General features: G+C 37.3%; 1 protein-coding gene across 2 annotated transcripts in view; it reads left to right on the top strand.

Annotated features, from left to right (window-relative positions):
* The window catches only part of man1a2 (mannosidase, alpha, class 1A, member 2), an 83,125-nt gene that overhangs the window by 35,694 nt on the left and 23,207 nt on the right, over nt 1–24,224 (top strand). For both annotated transcript variants that reach the window (XM_081368317.1, XM_081368316.1), the window contains exons 5-6: nt 18,339–18,457; nt 20,614–20,694. In XM_081368317.1, coding sequence (XP_081224443.1) covers nt 18,339–18,457; nt 20,614–20,694 — 200 coding nt within the window. The remainder of the gene's footprint in view (nt 1–18,338; nt 18,458–20,613; nt 20,695–24,224) is intronic.

Here is a 24,224-nt window from a genome sequence, read left to right as displayed (position 1 = left end):
GTATAAGTAGTTTAGGCTGCTTTTCGAGCTGACATTGTTTTTTTTTTGTTTTTTTTGGCTAGCCTGAAACAGAATATAGAGCCATTATTAATGAGTGAGCTGATGCTGCTGACAGTTTCATAATGCCACATTCTGTTGACTGAATTTAAACTGCCCACCCCACATCTAGGATATTTGCTGATGTATTTTATCAATCTGACAGCATAAGGGTTGGATTTGGATGGATCGTTCAATAATTAAATAACTGGTTAGTGCAGCGAGTTATATCTATATTTTTTTCTTAGTGGTTTATGCTAAAACCCAGCCTTTCAATGGTCTTGATGCGTTTATTGTCCACTAAAATGTTTCAGAGCTAGATAAAATGCTCTGCAAGAGGTTGTGTTTCTAAACCCCACTCCTTTAACATTCTGCTGCTACTCTGTCAAAGCACTGCTTTTGTAACACATCCAGCACCTTCAACAATAAATGTCAAAACAATTACTGTTGGATTTAATTACTGTTTGACTTCATGGACTTCAGCAGCCATATCACCCTGTAGCCCAACCCCAAGCAGGGTTGAGCCTGGCCAGTACCTGGATAGGAGACCTACTGGGAAAACTAGGTTGCTGCTGGAGGAGGTGTTAGTGAGGCCAGTAGGGGGTGCTCACCCTGTGGTCTGTAAGCTGGTGTGTGGTGGGCGTTCTGACGCAATATGGCTGCCTTCGCATCATCCAGGTGGAAGCTGCACATTGGTGGTGGTTGAGGAGATTCCCCGCCTTCCGAATGTAAAGCGCTTTGAGTACCCAGAAAAGCGCTATATAACTGTATCAAATTAATGAATTAATCGCTGTGAGCAACGTTCCCATTATTATGCATAATCTGCAAGGCTTTTGTGAGGATTATGATAGGTTTTTGCAATAAAAGGTTATAGTTTTTATCCAATTTCTGTCAGTATCCAGAGTATCTGTCAGTTAATTTATCGCTAATATACCTGTCTGACCTGTGCTTGGTGGACATGACCTTAAAATATATATTTTATATTCCTTTAAAGGGATAGTTCACCCAACTCATTTACTCACCTTCATGTTGTTCTAAACTCAAACTTTTTTCTTTTGAACACAAGATATTTTGAAGAACCTTTTCTGGTTATGTTTCTGGTTCTGGTTGTATGGACAATACAATGAAAGGTCAGAGGGATCCAAAACAAAAACATTGGACCCCATTGACTTTGTTTGTATGGATTAGAAGAAAGAAATTAATGCAGGTTTGGAATGACATGAGGGTGAGTAAATGATGACCAGAGAGTTTTTGGGTGATCTATACCTTTAAAGACAGTCTAGTCACAAGTGAAATTCTTTTTTTGCACAATTGAAATACTTTGGACATAACAGTTGGGCCTTTTTGTGTTTAAAACTTGTTTAAGAATACTGTTCGTTTGTGATTCCACACTGGGCCTTTGTCCTCTTGATTGTACATCTGATGTTATGGTCAAAAGGACCATTCCAGTGGCTTACTGTTGCGGTGGGACAGGGACTCGCCCATATCGATCCACTGATAGGCATCCATTGATTTTTTTTCTTTTTTTTTTGTGTGTGTGTAAAAACATTTGACCCATAAAAGCTGAGACTCTAATGCTTGAAGGCACTCTCTGGACAGATCGCTGATGGTATGCACTTTGATCTGTAAACAAACACCCTGTTTGCAGGGAATATTCTCAGTCCGGACCCCAGGGTCAGATTGCTTAACCCAACTGCCACCGTTACGCATGCGATAACACAATTCTATAAATAACCACACGTCAACGTATGCTCGCACGGCGGAGCGAGTGCCTGTTGCTCTGTTTCTGATGTTTTACGATTGAATGATTAACATGGTGTTGATTTACACTACCATTCAAAACTTTGGAGTCTGTAAAGATTTTTTATGTACTTGACAACAATGTTTTAAGTCTCTTATGCAGGTATTTGATGATAAATACAGTAAAAACAGTAATGTTGTGAAATATTACAATTTAAAATAGGTGTTTGATATTACGATTTTAGATTGTACTTTTTGTAGATGCAACGTACATTCACATCACACATTTAAAACGCAGCTGTGATTTTTGGGTGTACAGTATAAACCAGTAGATACGTTACACTTACGTGACATTGCAGTTCTTTGTCATCATCAAAGTTTATTTTCACGTGTTTTAAAGCCTCATTCACATGCTGTTCTGACATAGGCTTTATGAAAATAGCTTTAATCTTAAAATAATCTTTTCTATTGTGAAAGCTGAATTTTCAGCATCATTACTCCAGTCTTCAGTGTTGCGTGATCCTTCAGAAATCATTCTAATATGCTGATTTGCTGCTGAAGAAACTTTTATTATCATCTGTTGAAAACAGTTGTGCTGCAGTCTATGGTGTAAACTGATGCATTTTCAAGATTCTATGATGAATAGAAAGTTCAAAAGAACAACATTTATTTGAAAATGGAAATCTTTTGTAACATTGTCTTAATCGTCAATTGAATGAATCCTAGCTGAATTAAAGTATATATTTAAAAAAGAAAAAATCTTATTTGCCCCCGAACTGGGTTATTTTGACCCAGCTTGTTGGGATTTATACATTAGCCCATTTGTTGGGTTATTTTTGAAACCGTGCTGGGGCACGCAACCTAATATTGAAAGCTATTTTAAATAATAATGCACTATAAAATCTGTTGCATATAGGCTAGGACAAGGACAGTTCATATAAAATAGTTTTTATTCAATGACAATTCATTCTTTGACAATCATAAAATACGCAAAAACATTTAGAAAGGGAAGTGACTGGAGCAGCCTTGGAGAATCTGTGGAAAGGAAACTGGTATAATCAGGCTATATTTCTATTCCAGTTTATTCAATGTCAATATTATATTAATATTCATGTTTGCAAAGTTACATAAAAAACAACTTTACCATGTCATCTCATCTGTCAGACATGTACGTTTTTTTTTTAACCCATCAAACGAATAGTGTGACCATAGCCCAGACGATAGCACACTATCAAAGAGCGCATTGTGGTCAACAGAGCGGTCTGAACTGAATGTGCATTGCAACTTTGTTACATGAGATGACAGCGATGTCGCGTTGTGTGTCAGGCCTATTTGCGCCATTCGTTTGGAGGGAGGTGAAACTTTCACATGGTGCCTGCCGTGTCATTCGCCCGGAGTGTAGATCCAGTGTATTTTGTGTTTGTAGAAGGCTAGTGTTCCAAGCAGATGTTAGCTGCGACATACATGTAAAGAAATAAGTTACAATGTGCGACTGCATACATTTTTCTTTAATCTGATAGAAAAACAATGTAATACAAACCTTAATTTCATTCAGGAAATAGTTTTTTTTCTCAGAACAGAACACAAACTGGTTTGCGCAGACCCACCATTGGTTTACATTGACCCAGTGTATTGTCAGTAAAATTGACCTAGCTGAGTTGCACAAAAGCTACCTAGCTACCCAGAACCTGGGTAAAAATAGTAAAAAAATAACCCAATAAAATGACCCAACAGGCTGAATCCAGCATTTAGGTTAAATAAATAAATAAATAAATAACCCAGCATTTTTTATTGTAGTCTATTGTAGTTACACCATTAAAAGCTTTTTAGCAGACAATGAAGAGGTGGATTTTTTTTTTTTTTTCTTAAGTGGTCAAGCGTTGTGTTTTCATTTCTTTCCACCATGAAATGGCTGAATGAACTCATTAGGCTTAACCTCAGTATGAACCCACATTGAGCAGGAAGTCTTATCCTGATGTGTGAAGAGAGAGAGAGAGTGCGGAAAGGCTGAATCTAGACAGTTTTAGTCTGGGCACAGCCCTCCAGACCCGCAGCTGGAGACGGGCCATTGTGTTCTCCGTCATCCCGACGTCCAGTGTTGTTGCCATAGTAACGGCAGGGCTAGCTGAGGTCAGAATGCGTATGCTGGCTGATAAGAGGCAGAGCATCCAGACTACTTAGTCTTTAATCAGCGCTCTGGTTGATCAATACCCTCCAGCCTGCGGCTAATCAGCTAAGGACACTTGCCTTGAGTCTTGTGCTTGGACCATTGTCCATAACTGGGTTGTTTTTGTCCCTCATATCTGTTCCCAGGAATAAAAGAGCACAATCCATGAGGAGCCGTGTTATAAAATGAGAGCTCAGCGGTTCTCCCTGACTGGTTGAAAGGGGTAGGGCTTAAAGAGAGAGTACACACAAAAATGAATATTTTTGATATTCTTCTGTAGAACACAAAAATGGTAATCAAACGGTTGACTGTAGCCATTGACTTCCATAGTAGGAAAAAAATACAATGGATGAACAATTTTCATTTTTGGGTGAAGCGATGTTCACACTTACTGTGATTTTGGTCGCTACTAGGCATTTCAGCCACTAGATGCTAGAAATCAGTTTTCTTGTTACTAAAATGGATAATTTTGCATGGTAAAACATTTGCAGGATTTCACAGAACCTTTTCTGATTCTTGTAGCCCAAAATAATTGAATTTGCTGCAGCTTTTTGTTTTGCAGGGATGATAATCCACCAAAAATCATTGTACTTAAAGGGCAAATGTGCCCATCCACTTTTTCAGCAGCTTTGCTTCCAAAAGTATTTTTCCCATAGGGATTTAAAAAGTCTTTGTTTGAGTTATAAGCCATGAACCAAACTAACCAGTGTGACTCAACATTACAATCTTTGATTTTAATAAAAAAAGTAAAAAGACCAAGGTGTACTTAATGGCTTTAATGAGAAAAGGAATTACAGTCCCAAGAAGCACTGAACGACATAATAAAAATAAAAATGGAGAAATATGAAACCATTGATTTAAATGTTGATTATATATGTCCAAAGAATATATTTTAAATTAATTGCAAATATGCATATATACAAATATGTAAGAAGTCTGTGAGCATAAGGAGATAGACATGTAATTTACAGTGCTTAATGAGAGTGGCCACGATTTGCTTGCTTTGCAATTCTCAGATTGGTGGAGATTTTATTGCAGAATCATGAGAAATGTAGTTTTCCACATCTATTTAAAAAAAAAAAAATAGCTGAACTAATGCAGAATGATGGCTTCAACAAAAACAAAACAAACAACCTTTTAGCTCACAGTAAGTTTGTCTTTAATATTTTAAAAGTTATGAAGTTATTCACTCTGTAATTTGTGTTAGTAAAATAAATACAATTGCAATTGTACTCTCAGCAAATATTGTGGTACATAATTTAATATGCAGTAAACAAAGCTTTTCTCAGCCATTAACATGAACTGAGGGCACTTACATTGCTATTAGAGTTTTGATAATGTTGTTGACTTCTCAACAACAGTGAATTGGACAGTGAATTTCCATGACAATTACAGCTATTTGTAATTGTAAGATGCTATTTGGGAAGAGAAAATATTGCTGATTAAATATTTCAGAGCTGAGCATAACTTAAATGTATTTACTATAACAATGTTAAAGGCCGGGAAATTACATCTTATTAATTATATTTCCAGGATTTCAACGACCTTTTGCGCACCGTATCATACACATGCACAAGGTAAAAATATTTTTGTAAAATAAATTGTGTAAACTGGATAACATTGTAATCACATTCAGTAGGGATGCACGATAAATCTGCCACCATATTGGTATTGCCCAATATGTTCAGTTTTTTATGGTATCGTTATCGGCCCAATAAGAAAATTTGGCCAATATATTAAAACTGATAAATAATGGATTATTTCCTTCAGATGCGCACTGTTCGCCATGATGGTTTTGATTTGCTTGAAATATGATTGGAATCACTTCGAGAAAAAGGAAAATACAGCACAAGTTTGTCATACAGGCTACATAAAATTATAATGAGAACATTATTAATGTGTGCTTGGGACATGGCTTTTAATGTTGAGACTTTTGTTTTTGTAATCAAGCTCTCAAAAATGTAGATTCATCGGCCAATATATCGGTTTATATTCGGTTATATCGGCTTTCAAATATAAATAATTATCGATATCGGCCAAAATTTTCATATCGGTGCATCCCCAATATTCAGGTTGTGGAAGAGCGGACAGTGAGAATGAAAGAGGGGGGAGAGGAAACAGCTGTCTAAGGGAGTTGTGGGGATTGGAATGAGAGAGTATTGCCTCAGTCGACTGGCTCTTTTCACTTTTCCATTCGTTTTTGGTATTTATGACCTCATTTGCTTAATTCCCATCAGCCACCAGCCTCGCCGAAATCTCCAATTATATATGCATCTTGGTACTGCCCAACGAATTGCGTTCCCTAGGTGGTTAATATTTTCTTAATGATGCGTGTGATTTTCTGTTTGACTGTGGAGAGCATGGGGAAGTATACACAGCTTCTCAGCATGTGAGTTTAGTGCTTGTGGCGTGTGGGTGTATGAGTTTTGTCTAGAGACCCGTCAGCACATGACCCACTGTGTTGGTAATGATGTAATGAGTGAATCAGGATGAGCCCTGGGGTATGTTGTCTTCTCCGTGGTGACTTCATATACGACTGCGGCTCGGCTCGGCTCAGGCAGGTGCCAAGCACCACTCTCTCCTGCAATGCAGAGACAAAGCAGTTTAACACTGGAGTTTGGGCTTTTCTCATCACCGTGCAAAGGATGTCAGTTGTGCTTGAATACATCCCAAGCACGTGCTAAATGCTGATGGATGCACAGTACTAGACAGTTAGTCATTCGATTTTCCTTTAAATATCTCACGCATTTCTGCTAAAGCCTGTAATGCATTCATCCGGCTGTGTTCAGAATGAATCATTCACGAATGGCATCATTTCTACAAACAATGCAGACGTAACTTTTATAGCTAAAGCTTATTTGATCGTTGAAATGTGTGACTGTACTTTAAGAGGGAATTTGTTCATTTTGTGGAGATAAATGTATGTATAAAATACAAATGTAATCAGTTTTTTTTAAATACAATATTATACATGTGTGCATATTTCTAGTGCATGTAAATATATATGTATATGTGTATATATTCCTCAATTAAATAGCATTATATGTATGTGGATCATGGATTTTGAATACCTCAAAAACATCACAACAGTACATAGTAAAGCTGTATAAAACAGGCAAATTGCATTCTCGCTTGGCAAAAGTCTAGTCCCCAGCCAATACACCACTTCCTACAGACAGCAAACACATCCAAGTTAGGTCATGCCAGCTCTGCCATCTGAGTTTGAGGTGATGGATTCTTTGAAAATAGAACTCACCCTGCATAAATTAGTATGCACAAAAGGTAGGGCTGCATGTGTCACACTAAAAGCGTAGTACCATAAATCATACGTGTATATAGCCTATACATCTTGCATGATGTCTGCTTTCATAGCTGAATTACTAAAGACCACCGCTTTCTGCAGCTTCAAGGGGATTCATTGTTTCATTTATATAGCGCTTTTCTGGGTACTCAAAGTGCTTTACACATGGAAGGGAGAAATCTCCTCAACCACCACCAATTGACTAGTTCATCTAGATTTATGTCCTTTTTTTATTATACCTGTCAGCACTAGCGGCGCCAGGATTTTGATTGTAGGTGGGCCTCCAGAAAACTGGATGGGCCAGTTAAAATAAGCCAAAAAAAAAAAACGGGTTCCCCTTCATCTCCGTTTCAGCGCTTTTCTGCGGCACTGAGGACAGCGACTCACTAGCCTACCTGAATTTAATGCGTAATTAGCATAGGTTTAAATAAACAAAAACAAACAAACTGGATTTTTTTTGCTGCTTTTTTTAATACAATTTAATTTAATTTATTGTTTAATAAAATTATAGGCCTATTATTTTTAGTTTATTAACAGCAACAACAGCTGTAAAGATGAAGTTGACGATCGCCATCTCCATATAGTGAACGCGCCTATAGAGAGAAATGCACATCCGGGGTGCGTTTCCCGAATGCATCGTTGGCCAACTATGGTCGCAAGTTCCGTCGTTACCAATAGAGTTCAATGGACATTGCGATCATAGTTGGATAACGATGCTTTCGGGAAACGCACTCCTGGATTACATAATCAGAGAGTAGCCTTTTTCTTTTCGTTTTAAATTGTTAAAAAGACATTTCAAGCTTTCTTAAGATATATTTCATGTCTGTGAGGCATACGTTGAGTTTCGTTACGTTAGGATGAGATGCGCTCCTGTTCACGAGCAATGCAAGTGACCGCGCGGGCGCCTCCATGATTTTATTGTCTGCTATATTTTCTTCTTATTTATTAAATGCAATTGGTTGATAAAAAAAATATTAAAATTAAGATACAAATTATACAAAACGAAATTCACTTAAAAACAGGCTTTCTACAAAACACAAAGTGGTCAAAATCATGTCTGACCCACATCTCTCGATATATTGCGCATCCTATCTTACTCGTGCCGTGCGTTCACTTTTCATAATCAACATAGATGAAAAAATAACATTATAATATTTTAACAAATATTAAACTAAATGAGCTTATTTAATGGCTACAACACATATAGTAGGCCTACAGACTCTCTATTTGTACAAATTGCTGCACATTCATTTTATTCAGAATTTTGCACGCATAAGTTGAAAGGCATTTGTTTGCATGCATAGTAAAACATATCTGCAACATTTATCAAGTTCACTGATAATTATGCGTTATTAATTATTATCTTAATGAATAATGTAACAAGGACGAAGCATGTAAAATGCGTTGTTTGTTTAGAATGGAATGGATCGCAAATAGATCCGAATGAAGAAACGTACAAAACCATAGTAGAAAATGGATGGATAAAATGGGTGGGCCCAGGCCCACCCGGGCCCAATGGTAGCGCCGTGGCTGCCTGTCAGGAAACCCTAATTTTACAGGGTTTTTTTTTTTTAAAGACCTAGTAGTCGACTAGATGTTCAGGCAAACTTCCAACGAGTTGTTTTTGAAAATATGTACTTTTGCACACACATCAATATCATGCCCATAGCACTGTTGTGAAGTGACTTAAGTATTGTTCTTTGTTTAGTGTTGCGAGGCTTACTTTGAGTTAGCATGTTTCCAGCTGGCACAAAGAAAATGCTGCAAACCCTCCCAACTGACTGACTGATTCCAGCTCAATTCCTGCTGCTTTTCCCGCTCTACCAGGGTTCTGCTGGGATTAAACTTTTAATAGATGAGAAGATGCCAAGCGCAGGTGGGAATTCGCACAAATTCGGTTTTGTGCAGTCCACCAGGAATGCACTCGCAAGCCCTTGACATGTTAGAGGAGACCTAGAAACAAAGCACTAAAAAGAGTTGGAAATGAAATGGAAAATACATGTAGAGTTTGAATAGGAGAAAAAGTGGAACAAAAGTCATGACATAGCAGTGTTTGACTTTCAAAGCAGTTAATACAGACAAGTAGCTACAGTACAAAAATGTTACTGTATTTTTCTTTATTGTACACTTTATTGTACACAAAACTTAATTATTTTTTGCAATAATTCAGAACAGTAATTATTTGGCACATAAGCACTATATAGTCATTTATTAACTGTATCAATGGCCCTATTTGATTAAATCTAATATTTGTGAATGTATATAATAATAGTATTTAAAAAAAAATGCATTGCAGATGTGGGCGCAGTGTTTCAAATTATTATTATTTTTCTCATTCAACTAATTGCTCTTAACTGGAAAAGCTGCTCTGGTCTGAGCTGCAGTATTTCAACTGAAAAATGTTGTTCGTTAAGTCGGTGACATTACTATTTTTTTTAATAAGTTACTCTCCAACATGATACGGACCCTGTTCTTGCCGCACTACCCGGATAATGGTGTGCCCCATGAGTCTCTGCAGCATTAAAATGGTGCAAGAGTCTGCATGTCTGAGAAACAGGGATCACTCCTCTCCCTCGGCATCACAACTACAGCCATTCATCAAAGTGCTGTGACTCAGTAAATATTCATCAGCCACTTACCAGTGACTGACAGCAAGCACAGCAAACACCAAATTACAAACAGAGCAGAGATAGAAGAGTGCAGGATGGAGGCAGAGGTTTGGTGAAAAAGGAGACACTGTGATGGAAATAAGCTGATGAAATGTCTGTATAGTTATTCATTAAGAGATCATGAGAGACAGACAGACACTAGTGTGCCCTTGAGAGCTGAATGTACGTGACTTGAGTGCCGATGTGTTATTTTGACCAGAGCACCTGTACATGGACTGTGATTGTATGTGTGTGTGTGTGTGTGTGTGTGTGTGTGTGTGAGTTACAGTGTGAAAAGCGCACATGGTGGCACCAGATTACTGCAAAAAAAAAAATATATTGCATCAAAAGGCCCCAAATTTTTTGCCTTGATACATTAATGCAGTCGAGTCAATTTTCTTACCCTGGCTGGTATTTTATTTTTATTTTGCATTTTACTTTTTAGACTTAGTCGTAAAATATATTTTGGTCATGGAGGAAAATCATCTTGTAACTCTAAGCGTGAGATTCTCATTAAGTGCCTTTGAGTTTTATCTTGACCTTTGAAGTCCTGCGTCCTTAATTGTAGCTCACAGTCCTGCAGTGTGAGCGTTCTGGCAGCTGTCTAGTAAAGAATCAAGTAGGCTTTTGCCCAGCCACATCTGACTCCAGGCCAGGCTTTAGACTGCTGTCATTAGTGCAAGGTTTCTGCAGTATTATTTCAGTTTCACATGTAAATGAGGACAGCATGATAGCTGTGTTCTGCTGACTTAAAATGGCCAGTCTACACTGTCAGTCATGAAATTCCTAGCTATGATGTAGAGCTTACTGTCTGGCATAAAAGACCATTGATGTTGGTTGGTCTGTCCGCCTTTGCTTTCTAACAATCTAACAAGTAACAGTCAAGAACTACTGAGAAAAGTAAATGCTGTACTGTACACCCAGCTTTATACAAAAAATCCATATACCATCAAATGGAGAGCCATGGTCATTATTTCTGTTTTATTCTGTAGGTGTTTTTTGTTAATTATCCTTTGTCATTTGCTGCTGCTGAGTGGGTAGTAATGCCATATATATATATATATTTTTTTCTTTCAGCAAGGATGCATTCAATTGATCAAAAGCTAGAGTAAAGACTTTACGTTGTTGCAGAAAAAAAATCCTATTTAAAATAAATGCTGTTCTTTTAAACTTTCTATTCATCAAAGAATCCTGACAAATGTTTCCACAAAAATACTAAAAAGAAACGTTTCTAGAGCAAATCAGCATTTTTGAATGATTTCTGAATGATCATGTGTCACTGAAGACTGTAGTAATGATGCTTATAATTCAGCTTTGCCATTAGAGGAATAAATGACATTTTAACATATTAGTACAAAAGTTATTTTGAATTGTAATATTTCATTATATCACTGTTTTCACTGTATTTAATCAAATGCATCCTAGGTGAGCATTAGCAAGCATTAAAACACAAAACCCATTAAAAAAACTGTGTATGTGTGAAAATAAGAATATAAGCACTGATGATGATAATAAGCTTTAGCATTTTACTGTATCACAGCAAAATTCATAATGTAACAAGACCGTAAGCTGTTCTTTAGCTTTAATGGTGACATTGATACTTGATGAGGCAAACGCGATTTCATTCTTTCACTGACACACTTAATTGGGGTGAGGATCTAAATATGATTTTCGGTGAACTTTTCTTTTAATATCGGCGTGTGACATTTTGCGGCCACGTCTTGGCAAATTGAGGCCGGTGGTATTAAGCATTGTAATTTTAAAATCACAATGAAAATTGGAAAGGGATTAATAGAAGAGAAAAGAATCCTCAGGAAACCGCACAGTTCAAATATATGTGATTTTGTTTTTATTTCCAATAAACCAAACTTCAAAAGAATTCCTCATCCATGGCAAATTCACAGTACGCACACTCGAGCTTTCCAGCTTTGCGTTCTCTCAATATTTACAGAATCCCGCTACTTCTTTCCACTAGCTAAGATCCGCCTGTAGTTTCATTTGCAGCACCCACATTTCCAGTCATGCTTCAGTGGGTTTGCAATCTGAGCCTGTACGGATAAGTAATGGCTAAGACTGTACGAAATAAAAGTAAATGCAGAAATGATGGAAAAACACAGCCGAAAGCTTCCAGCAAATGTGCATGCCCCCAGACAACATGCAGCATGTCTGTGGACGTGAGCTCTAGTGGGCCAGTCTGATGATTGAAGGTGATCACTTCTGACAGTGCAGCGTTTTATCTGGTCAGAATATACAGTATGTTTCATGTTCTGCTTCAGATCCTTTCTCCTTGTGCTTGTAAGATTTCTCGGGGGGAGGAAATGCAGAAATAAGTTTGTGACCTTAAAAGGTTCATCTAATATCCTTAGCGTTAACTGCACTGGAGCTTGAAATTAATGTTGGATTTTCGTTTCAAGAGCATCAGCAAAGTTAAGTTTCTTGGGAAAAAGGCAAGTTGTCCACCCTGAAGCAGTCGGTAATATCTAACACGCATGTCATAATGTGATGAAGAAGCTCCGACACTGAAGGCAACTGCTGGCCAGTGTTTTTATATGAAGACAGGCTTTTAAGAATGCCACTACTAGAATCATAATGCCCTTTCTGGAACAAAATCAAGTGAGCTTTAGAAACAACCAAGCAAATATATCATCACTATGATGCTTATTTCTTGGTAAAAACTGAGCAATAAATTGCAAAATATGATATTTATAAATAAAACCACTGCTTCAGATTTAAAAAAAAAAATTCCATTCCACCAACAGGATGTTACGTAAACATTGAATTCTGATGTGCCTTTTAGCCTTTCTGCATCTGTATACTCGGCATTTTTCAGCAATGGTTTCATCATGCGCTGATTCACGAGGAGCGTGATTACTTGACCCCGCAAAACATTGAAACCTTTTATTGGTTACTCATATCAAGATGCATCTTAACAGCCTATCACAGCGGCCGTGTTCACCAGCTCACTAATTGGCTGTTATCTAGAGTTCAGCATTGCTTTTGGCCTCATGGCCCATTTGTGGAAATTGCACTGGAAATGTTTTTTTCTTTTTGCGCTTGGACTCAATGCGCTTTATGGAGTACAAATTGGTGATCATAAAACATTCCTTGAGAGAGATGCTGTTGCATACAGAATAGAGCCACAAGGCAATTAGTCTTTATGGTGTTTAGTTCAAACCTACAAAGTATGTGCCCTACTAATGCTTAGGTTAAAATTGGAGCTGTTTGATTTGTGGATATTAATTTTAAAGGTCTTTCTGGTCTGATCTGCAGCAATTTAAAAGTGCTTAAAATAATCTGGTCAGGCAATATTACAATCTTCTTATAGATCTTTATATTTTAGCCTGTTTGTACTCTGCTGTTCAAAAGTTTGGGGTCAGAAAGATTTTTTTTTTTTTTTGACGAGTTAAGTTTTATTCAGCGAAGAGAAGACACAATAAATTGTTTATATGGTTATATCATTTATATGGTTACACAATATTTGAGTAATATCTGTTCATCAAATAATCTTGAAAGAAATGTTTCTCGGTTTCCAGAAAAATACTAAGCAGCACAACTGTATTCAACATTTCTAATATTAAGAAAATATTATTTCTTATTATCTAATATTATTTCTTAATCACAAAATCAGCATATTAGAATGATTTCTGAAGAATCATGTGACTGAAGACTGGAGTAATGGCTACTGAAAATATGCTATTTTATATCATCATATTTTATTATTTTTTTACAAGACATTTTTTAAATATATTAAAATAGAAAGTTATTACTTTAAGTTAAATGTAGCCTTGGTTAGCACAAGCTTTTTTCAAAGACACATAAAAAAAATTCAGCAACACTTTAGTTTAGGGTCCAATTCTCACTATTAACTACTTTCTTATTAGCGTGCATATACTAGTATATTTGACTGTTTATTAGTACTTATAAAGCACATATTAATGCCTTATTCTGGATGACCATATCCTACATCCCTAATCCTACCCAATACCTTAACTTAACAATTATCTTACTGACTATTAATAAGCAGTAATTAGTTTGAGACAAAAGTAGTAGTTAATAGTAAGAATCGCACCAAAATCTTTTTAATGTAAGTGTGTGTATATATAAGAGAAAAATCTCCAGCAACTCCATCTGTGTGGTCTAATGTCTCTTGTACATTACTCTCTCTTTTCTTTCTACTGTTCTCTCTTGCACACACTTAGCCAGAGCAGTTTGTTGATGAGCACAGCAGATGTTGCTTTCAGGGTCCAGGGAGAATCAGTGGCAGCAGAAATGGTGAGCACTAAACTGTTAGATATGGATGGGGTTTGTCTCTCTCCCCCACTGCATTCCCTTGATATATCTTTGAAATGAGACAGATAGAGGGAAAAAGCCTTCTGACTCATGTCTTTGGTTTGGAGATGCAACGAAGTAAAACTCTTCCTCTTTTTTTTTTTTTTTTTGGTATAAATAAGTACCCAGAGTCACAAACACACCCCTGCATTTTACTACATAAACCTCTCCACCACTGAAAACCTCCCCACCACTGAAAACCTCTCCAATGGTTCTCTCTCAAGATGAAGAATCTACACAAAAACACAATCTGAACAATGAAATCATCATGCCGGCTACCACTTGCGTGTTCATATTAGAACAACTTGCAATCTGTCACCAAATTAAACTGGCAAGGATGACACTAAGTGGGGGAGCGTGGGTTGAAAAGATGGCTTGTAGGAAGCAGAGAGAGAAGCCTGGTTTGATTACCACTGGAATTCCCCAAGTAACTTTATTGAGTCCAATTTGATTTACACCAGCAAAGTCTGGCATCCGGAATGCCAGCCTTGTGTAAATGCCAATCAAGATTCATTCAGTATGATGAGGCCTGAGAGAGCCAGAGAGTGTGGATTTTAGTCAAGATGGGCAGTGTATTTATGGGAGTGTAAATGAGGTGGCGAGGGATGAATGTGCAGCCAGTTCAGTGGGTTTTATCTTTTTTTTTTTTTTGCAACCTTTTTGTTTTCTTTGATTAATTTTATTTTATTTGGGTTATATTGGCGAATTTGCAAATGAGGGACTGATGATACATCTTTGGTAACGGTTCCATAGTAAAACGAAAAGGTGTAGGAAAACAAAAAAGAAAAAGAAAATAAAATGGAAAGGGCGATAAAGAGGAAGGCAGTAAATTTAAGTATAGCCTAGTCTTAAATGACGTTAGAGGACGGGGCTTTAAGTCTTGTAAAAAGAGGGATGAAAAGCAAAAGTGTTTGTGGTTTTTGAAGGGCTGGGACCATTTGGGGTGCCTCTGGACAAACTGAAGCAGCAGTCTGGACAGATTAGAAGAGCTAAGAGGCTGAGGGCTGCTGGGTATTTTTAGAGTGATTTAGAGTTCCTTACAATAATGATGATGATAACTGCGGTTCTACAGACAGAGAGAGAGAGAGAGATGCCACACATGTCTCATCAGTTTTTCACTCTTGAAATTAGTTTTATTTGTGGAATAACAGGATTGCTGAAATCTGATCTTGAACTTTAAACGGGGCTCTTTATCAGGACGGGATAGTTTTACAGGGGCTTTCCACGGATTTGAAAATACTAAAACAGAAATACAATGTAAAGTTTCTGCTAAATCTTGAGATCTGCTCTAGCTCTTCTTCATAGTAGTGATGTCTGAATCCTTCATTTGAATTAGATGTTTTCAAATGAAGAAATTGGTCCAGTTCACAAATCATTCTGATCCATTTCTTCATGCGCATATATTTATTACTTATGATCACGCACGTGAACTCGGCAATCGACTACTTTGGGCTTCACCCGAAAACAGGATGTAAACAAAGGTATTTGCGCTGGCTTAAATAACATAATTTTTATACATTTCTTTCACATCTACTGCAGTCAGATCCACTCGTGTTCACTCAGAAGGAATCACTCACATTTTCTGTGCACTTGTAATGACACATCGAGGATGTTAAGAGGCTAAAAGCAGGTTTAGTACTTGCCCTATTGAAGTCAACAGGGTGCAAATTTTAAAAATAGAATAACTCGGTGTAGGCAACACCGATTTTTGTCGTTGTTCTCTGTATTGACAGCACTCCAAATGTACAAAAAAATGAGCTCAATGTTAAAATTGACCGGAGTTCTCCTTTAACACAGTAACGAACAATGACGTCGATTTTACCATATCAATCCAAGCGCGAGTCTGATCATGAAACACTCTGAAAGGGCTAGTTATTCAACCCGAACCTCCATCGCAAGGACGACTCAAGCAGGACGTTTCTCAGTGATACACTACTCAGTTTGAGGTACATTATGAGATGCTGCAACTGTAATTCCTCACTATCAGCATTAACAAGTGCATGTCCATCAACAAACCGATTATTTTACTTATAAAGTTAACGTTACTTATATGTACCGAGTATTTTTCTAATTTATTGCGGTGAACTTGTGGAAACTGTATCAATAACAGTGCATGTATGCAATACATTAGCCGAGCTCTAGCGTGAATGACTGAAGTAACATAAACGTTGGTAAAACAAGTCTTGCTCCATGCTTAATCTTTCCTCAAATTAGTGTGAACGACAGACAATCTGCATTAATAGACACAGTTTTAGGTAATAGTGGCCCACAACTGATCAGCAGAAGTATTTCAGTAAGACAGTGATAATGTGAGTTAGCAGGAGACCTACACAATATAAAACACAAAACTAAGTATTTTGAATACCATCTTTCAAGAGCAGGCGGTTTGCGAATCCTGCATTGAACTCCGAGATTTGAGAAGCAGTCGTCAGTGAAATAAAGGGAACACAGCAAAAGTTTTGGATTATACTTCTATGATATCATGGTAAAGATTAACCTTAACCACTGATTCTTCACATGCTCATCCTTGGGCAGAGGGAAAAAAAACTGGCTTTACCTTCACACTGTAGAGCACAGCGTCTTCTCGACATGATGCTATCCAGTATCCACAGGAATCAGCTGCAGGTTTGAGGTTCAAGTTTTCCCTGGTGTCTGCGTGCGCAATAAGTGGGCGGGCAATATGCTAATGTTTCGTCTTGACGTCACAACGAAACGGCTTATGACTTGTTTGAAAACGATTAATTTCATTGACTCAGAGTAGACTCTTACTTTTGAAAGACAATAACTTTATATACGGTGAACTGTCAGATTTAAAACTTTGCAGGATGTTTTCATTCACTTAGAACTATACACACTACATGAAAGGTCATTTTCAAAAATCCATAATAGGGGCACTTTAAGTCGAACACACCTAATGTGTCCATAGGAACTTAAATTTCAGTCTTTTACCTTATACAATCATAATTATTCCTCTAATGTCCTCTGGAAATAGAAAGTGTACATTACCATTCAAAAAGTTTGGGAAGATTTAAAAAAAAAAGTTTTTGAAAAAAGTTTCACTAATGCTGCATTTATTTGATCAAAATGCATTAAAACCGGTAATATTGTGAAAAATTATTACAATTTAAAATAAACTGTTTTATATTTAATATATTTTAATATACTTTAAAATGTAATTTTATTCTTGTGATGTCAAAGCTGAATTTTCAGTATCATTACATACTACATGATCCTTCAGAAATCACTCTGATAATGATAAGAAATGTTTCTTGAGTAGCAAATCAGTATATTAGTGTTGAAAACAGTTGTGCTGCTTATTTTGGAGTAACAGTGCTACATTTTTTTTTCAGGATTGTTTGATGAATAGAAAGCTCAATGAACAGCATTTATTTGAAATGGAAATCTTTTGTAAATATAGGGTCATTCTGTGTCAAATCAACCAAATTTCAGAAACATCCCCAGCTCAAATTTCTGATTTTGTTAATTTTTTTTTCTGAAGAAAGACAAATATAAATTGTGATTAAAAGCCAAAATATTAAATGTCATGGATGAATATTTACTGAATAATCCAGTTTTGTTGAGGGGGACAAAATAGCAATTTTCACCTGAGGTTTGGAGCCTGTCTAAAATAATGATGGTGCAATCTTTCCCCTCTAATTCAGGTTTGCCAATTTGACCCCCTCTACAAAACTGTGTATTACTCAGTAAATGTTCATCCATGACATTTAATATTTTGGCTTTCTTCTTCATTTTTGTATTTTTATCACCAGACAAAAAATTATCACAATTTTTAGCTGGGGACCTCTGGTTGAGTGTACACAGAAATGACCCTAAATATGTATTTACTGTAATTCTGATCTAATTTAATGCATTCTTGCTGAATAAAATGATTCATTTCTTTAAAAAAAAAAAAAATCTTACTGACCTCATGCTTTTTAATGGTAGTGTATCCACTGGTTTGTTTTTCCTCATAATGCTCTGCCTTTAGCTTCACACTAATGCAAATGAATATTGCTTGCATCAGATGGGCCTTATTATGTAACTTTAAGTTTGTTTACATTTTAATTAGTGTGGTGCATATATGTTCAGTAAATATTTCACATCCTCTTCCTTGCAGGTAATTCCCAGATGGGAGCCACTATAGTAGACGCCCTGGATACCCTTTACATAATGGGCCTCCACAACGAGTTTAAGGACGGCCAGGAGTGGATCGAGCAAAACCTGGATTTCAGTGTGGTAAGTGGCCAAGACTCGGGCATGAACACACACGCAAGATCACCAACAGCACTTGTCTTTGTAGGTTTGGGGCAGAGCGAATCTGTTTTTGTTTATAGACACAGTGATATCTCAGGACACTGTTATTTCACAGTGGTGAGCCGTATACTTTGGCAGCAGACTGACACAGCTGTATTAACAGCCGTTCAAACCCCATAACTCCTCAAGTCCTTCAGTCTTTCAGGTTTTGATCAGATTGTGGTGGCACTTTGTGGAAAACGTGTGGTGAGAAAAGAGTTGATGTGACACATCACTGTATCCAGGAGACAAGACTGGCGCCATGGAAACAATGTGAACCTCCGGTGCTCTGCCTCCAGAATTAGCCGGTGATGTTGAGAAAAAAAAATGGCAGACAAAAGAGACGTCAGAGAAGCAGCGGGGCCAGTGACTGGCCCCAGGGGCCCCTGTGTCTCCTGCTCTCTCTCTCTCTTTCTCTGTCTGCATTCACATTCTAACCCATTAATGGGATTTCTCCAGTTTCTCTCCCTATCAGTTGTTTTTCCATCAGATATGGAGAATCTGTATGCTCTTCTCAACTTTATCAATCTCCCTGGTCTCCATGTGTTGTGCCATTTTTCTCCCGTCTCCCCTCTGCCGCCTTTCTCTTAGCAGGACTTACAGCGCCTGGAATCTCCTCGGGGTGTTTAGTTCATCTTTTTGGCTTTTCGAGCAGTGGCCTCATTTCTTCTGTCTCCCCTCCTCACTGTTACTTTTGGACAAGTGTATCTTATGAAGCATGTGCACTTTGAGGGATGACTCACGCTTGGACCGTTGGGTCTGGCCGTTGAGGGCTCAGCGTGTCACAGTGGGATGGAGGTGCTGGAAGGATTTTTTTTGGAGGAGGGGAATAAACTGCAAAAGATGGGTGAGGAAGGGAAACATAGGTTGTACAAAGATATTAAGCAGTACAACCATTTTCAACATTGATAGTAATATTAAAGGTTTCTTGAGCAGCAAATCAGTATATTAGAATGATTTCTGAAGGATCATGTGACACTGAAGTAATGATGCTGAAAATTCAGCTTTTACAATTACATTTTAAAAATATAATATAACACATAAATTAATTGTTTTAAAAATATTTCACAATATATTATTACTAACATTTTTTTACTGTTTATTGTTAGTTCATGATACCTAATGTATTATTTGTGAATTTATGAAATAGGTTTAAATTATTTAAATCAATTGGGTCTTATTATAAAGTGTTGTCCATTTAAATGAATAGTTCACCCAAAAACAAAGGGAAAAAAATGAAGTCGTTCTAGACGGTTTCAACGTTTTTTGTATATCAATGAAAATCATACAATGATTGGACCCCATTGAATTTCATTATATGTACATAAAAAAAAAATTGTTCCACAGAAGAAAGAAATGCATGTGTCTCTCTCTCTCTCTCTCTGCTTCTCTTGTGATGGATGAGGCTGTCTGCCATCAGCATTAATCGCAGCTGTTAAACCAAAAACTGAATTAATGGACCTTGGTCAGGGAACGGTCATATCTGAATTAATCTGTTGCACGTTCACTTTTGTCAAAATTAATAGACATGTTAAATGAATGCTAAGTGAAAGGGTTGGTTAAAGCATGTTCTTGTCTTATCAAATTAGTGTAAAACCTAGTCAATATAAGATGCTTTAGAAGCGTTATGTTATGAAAAAGAAAACCTGCTTGTATTTCATAAGCAGTATACAAAAACAGGTGCTGTTTTTAGGTGCTGTGGATTATGGGATTGTGAGATGGCTAAAACAGGATTTTGGGAGTTTGTACAACCATGCCATTGAACTTCACTGTGTTTTGATTTATTTTCTGCATTGGGTGAAATTTTATTTGTTACTAGACGTGTGTGTGTGTGTGTGTGTGTGTGTGTGTGTGTGTGTGTGTGTGTGTGTGTGTTTGTGTGGTGCGATCTTTGTGTGAATGAAAAAAGCTGCTGCTTGGTAATTTTCTCTAAATATAGGTTGAAACACTATATGTTCCAGCATTCATTTCCGTCTCACTGAGAGATTGAATCAGCTTTAATATTTTTTTTTGAAATACTTATGGGAAAAATACTTTGATTCAAGGACCCTGAAAAAGTGACCCCTTACTCCCTCTTATTTTCCCCTCTGTTTCTACAGAATGCAGAAGTCTCTGTCTTTGAGGTCAACATCCGCTTCATTGGAGGGCTTCTGGCTGCATACTACCTCTCCGGACAGGAGGTACATTGTTATCACTTATTGATTTTTGTGTGTTTCTTCTCTGTCTGTGCTGTTCCGTTCTGTAGTTATTTTGTATGATGGAAGTGTGTACAGGCCTCCAAAGTTCTGGACAGAGAGTTCATCTAAGGGCAGTGATGTTGGATCAGAGAACTATGAACAGCTTTTTCAGGGGAAATAAATGTCCCTCTCTCAAGCCCATGTTAATTAACGCTTCCCTTCTGTCTTATCTGCCCATGGACATTAATGGAGAAGAGCACAAATACTCTCTCTCTTTCCCCCATCACTGGGTAGCATATCTCTGCCACTGCATATCACAATGTTCTCCTCCTTTTAGTCTGAAGGTGAAAATGCAAAGGAATTAAACCGCAGCCATGCGGCACGACCTCACTGCCACTCCACACACTTCATTAGATGAGTTTAGATACTGGACGTGAAACTCGCCACACTTGCATACAAAGTCTTCCAGTCTGTCCCCTGCTTGCCTCTCTGTCCCCAGTGACCTTTTGTTCTGTTACTACAGTGTTTGGACATGCCTGGGTGTCGGGCCTCAGTTTCAGCACAGTCATTATGTTCAACACTCCGTTTCCCTCATATGTGCTGTCATAGACGTGCAATACAGCAAGTGCCGAATTTTGGAGTCAGAGTGTCAAAATGACTAGTTTTTGTACTGCCACTGGCAAACACAGAGAGAAGAGTCATTAAATCTTAAATCATTAAATCAGGATTAACAGTGCATTTATAAATGAGATGTACAGAGATTTCGTTTACAGAGATAAGAATCAAAGCAAGCATTAGAAATACTGAAATGTTGGTATAGCTTAAACAAAATCAGTGCTGAACAGATACAATTTAAGTTTGTTTTGTTTTGATGGGTTTTTAACTTGACTTTACGTTTGGTCCTTTCTTTACAGTAGTTTTTGAGTTACTTTTTTTGTAAAGATGCACAATAAATATATATAATATATATATATTTAATTATACATTTTTTTTTTTATGTTTTATTCTTAATTTAGTAATTAAACAAAATAGTATAGCATTTTAATCTTGGTAATTTATCGGCCATAATATGAAAATTATCATCTTATTGCTATCACCCAGAACTACCTTTAATCTGGATTAATTAGTTTTTAAGTCACTTTTTTCGTAAAGATGTGCATACTCTCTTGGTAGATCTTTAGCATTATGGGAACCAAAGCGTCTTTCTCTGTTGATGATCATTCAAAAGCACCCATGAGCAAAGATGGCTGATTTAAAATTGCTTTCTTTCAGGGGATCATGCAACAGCCAAGAAGTTAACTTTGAGATTTATTGGAGGGCTAATGATAACTTTCTCTAGGTATTATTCTCTAGATTGCCTTGGTGCAGGCAGAGTGTCTATATATGAAGAGTTCAGATGCAAAAGCCTCTAAGTGCAATCTGAAATTTTTAGAATGATCATTTTTATAAAACTCGTATATTTAAGTTAAATAATTTCACTTAAATGGCAATGCAATTTACCTTTTAATTGTCATTTAAGTTAAATTACTTAACTTAAATATACAAGTTTTATAAAAATTATCATTCTAGAAGAAAATTTCAGATGGCACTTAGAGGCTTTTGTATCTGAACTCTTCATATGTCCTCTGTGTGGTGTAGGCAGCATGGAGCAGATGCTAGAAGCAGTGACTGAAGGCAGTGTGTCGTAAACTGAAAAGCCATGCCTCTTTAATAAGAGATTTTTGATCAGACATGATGGAGAAAGCCGCTGAGGTTAGAGGGAATGAAAGAGAGTCAGGAGTAAAGAGAGTTGTGTACTGGACTGATGTCCAGCTGGTGTTTCTCAAGAAGAGTATTTGATCTGAAGAAACGAGGATTCGGTACTTTATTAACTGGAGGTTATTTCTCCTGTGCAAGACCACATCCTCCATTTCTCTCTCTCTCTCTCTCTCTCTCTCTCTCTCTCTCTCTCTCTCTCTCTCTCTCTCTCTCTCTCTCTCTCTCTCTCTCTCTCTCTCTCTCTCTCTCTCTCTCTCTCTCTCTCTCTCTCTCTCTCTCTCTCTCTCTCTCTCTCCATCTCCATCTCCATCTCCATCTCCATCTCTCCATCTCTATCTCTATCTCTTTAGCCTGTCAGCCGGCTCTAGCAGAACCCCTATGCAGTGATGGATGATGTTTACTCTGCTGTCCCTCTGTCCTCTCTTTCACTGTCTTTTGATCCTGTTGTTTTTTATTTTATCATTTTCTTTCATCTCTCTTTCTCAGTCCCCCTCCCTTGTTCCTCAGCTCCTCTCACCCCTGCATCTCTTGACAGTGTTATTTCATGATGGCAGAGAAGAGTAGGTTGGTACATGCTGTACCATGATGCCAAACTCTTTTTAATTGACAGCCATTCACAAGTAGTTAGTAGTATAGTTATTTTCAACCCAGGATCATTGGAAATGCATGTCTTGTCATGAAATACGTCTGTGAAAGGTGTTATATAAATAAGCTTTACTTACTTACATGACTCTTTCTGCAAAACATACATACGCATAGAATTCACTGCAGTTTCCAGCTGAAATGAATACTAGAGGCAGTAAAACACCAACAACTTAAATAATTTTTTAACAAAAAATACAATTACTGGGCAGATTACTGATTAATAAAGATTTTTTTCACTTTTACACGTTTCACTTTGGACATTTCAACTGCTGTGAAACGTGTTACAAGCAATGCAGTATTTTGCAAAAATGTACCCACATGCTGTTTAATAAACCCGCATCTGCAATGGAGAAAAAATATCATCGCTTATATTGCCGTGGCTGGCTCAATAACATTTTTGAATAACTCTTTCTAAATGCTTCTTGGAATATGTATTTTTATAGATCTTTTTCCCTTCTGTGGTTAAGACCCTCATAAGTTTTTCCAGGTAACTCACCAGCAAGCTAGCAATTTTGGATGACTTATTTCTGGTCTCATGTCTATGAGTAATTTTCGAGTGGATCTAGACAGCGTGTTTCTTCTTATCTTTAAAAGACAAATGAAATGCAGTTTTTTGTGCAAAAATCAAATATAATTTTTTCACCTTTTGCTCCTGCAGATACTGACATTTTGCCAGGCCTTTCTGAGATGGTTCAATTACGGTGTGTTTGACAGCCCAATTTCTGTACTAACTCAGCAGGTTTCGTTAAACACAGTGCTGAGGTTTTCTATCTTAGCATTTCTTCAAGCCAAATAGGATCATAGGCTGTAAGTGAAGAACACAGGCAAATATTGGTTCTTTGTCTTGATTTACACATTTTTTACAGCAGAGATGGTGTGAGGAAATGGAGTTTGCTCCAGGCATTATGCAGCAGTTATCTTTCTTTCTCCCTCTCGCACCTCCCCATCACTCTCTATGTTGATGCGCTGTCCTGTGGTTGTATATCCTTCACAGTAGTGGAGAATATGCGGTGTCACATTAGGGAGCAGCAGACTCTTCTGTTGTCAAACACAGATCTCATCAAAGGCAGAACACAACCGCAGCCCCGGGCCCAGCAGAGGCAAGATGAGGACAGAGATTTAAGAAGGGA

This window comes from Scardinius erythrophthalmus (genome assembly GCF_964197995.2).
Source record: "Scardinius erythrophthalmus genome assembly, chromosome: 6".
Classification (NCBI taxonomy): Eukaryota; Metazoa; Chordata; class Actinopteri; order Cypriniformes; family Leuciscidae; genus Scardinius; species Scardinius erythrophthalmus.
The sequence above is the reverse complement of the archived record's forward strand: the minus strand, read 5'-3'. Positions and strand labels throughout refer to the sequence as shown.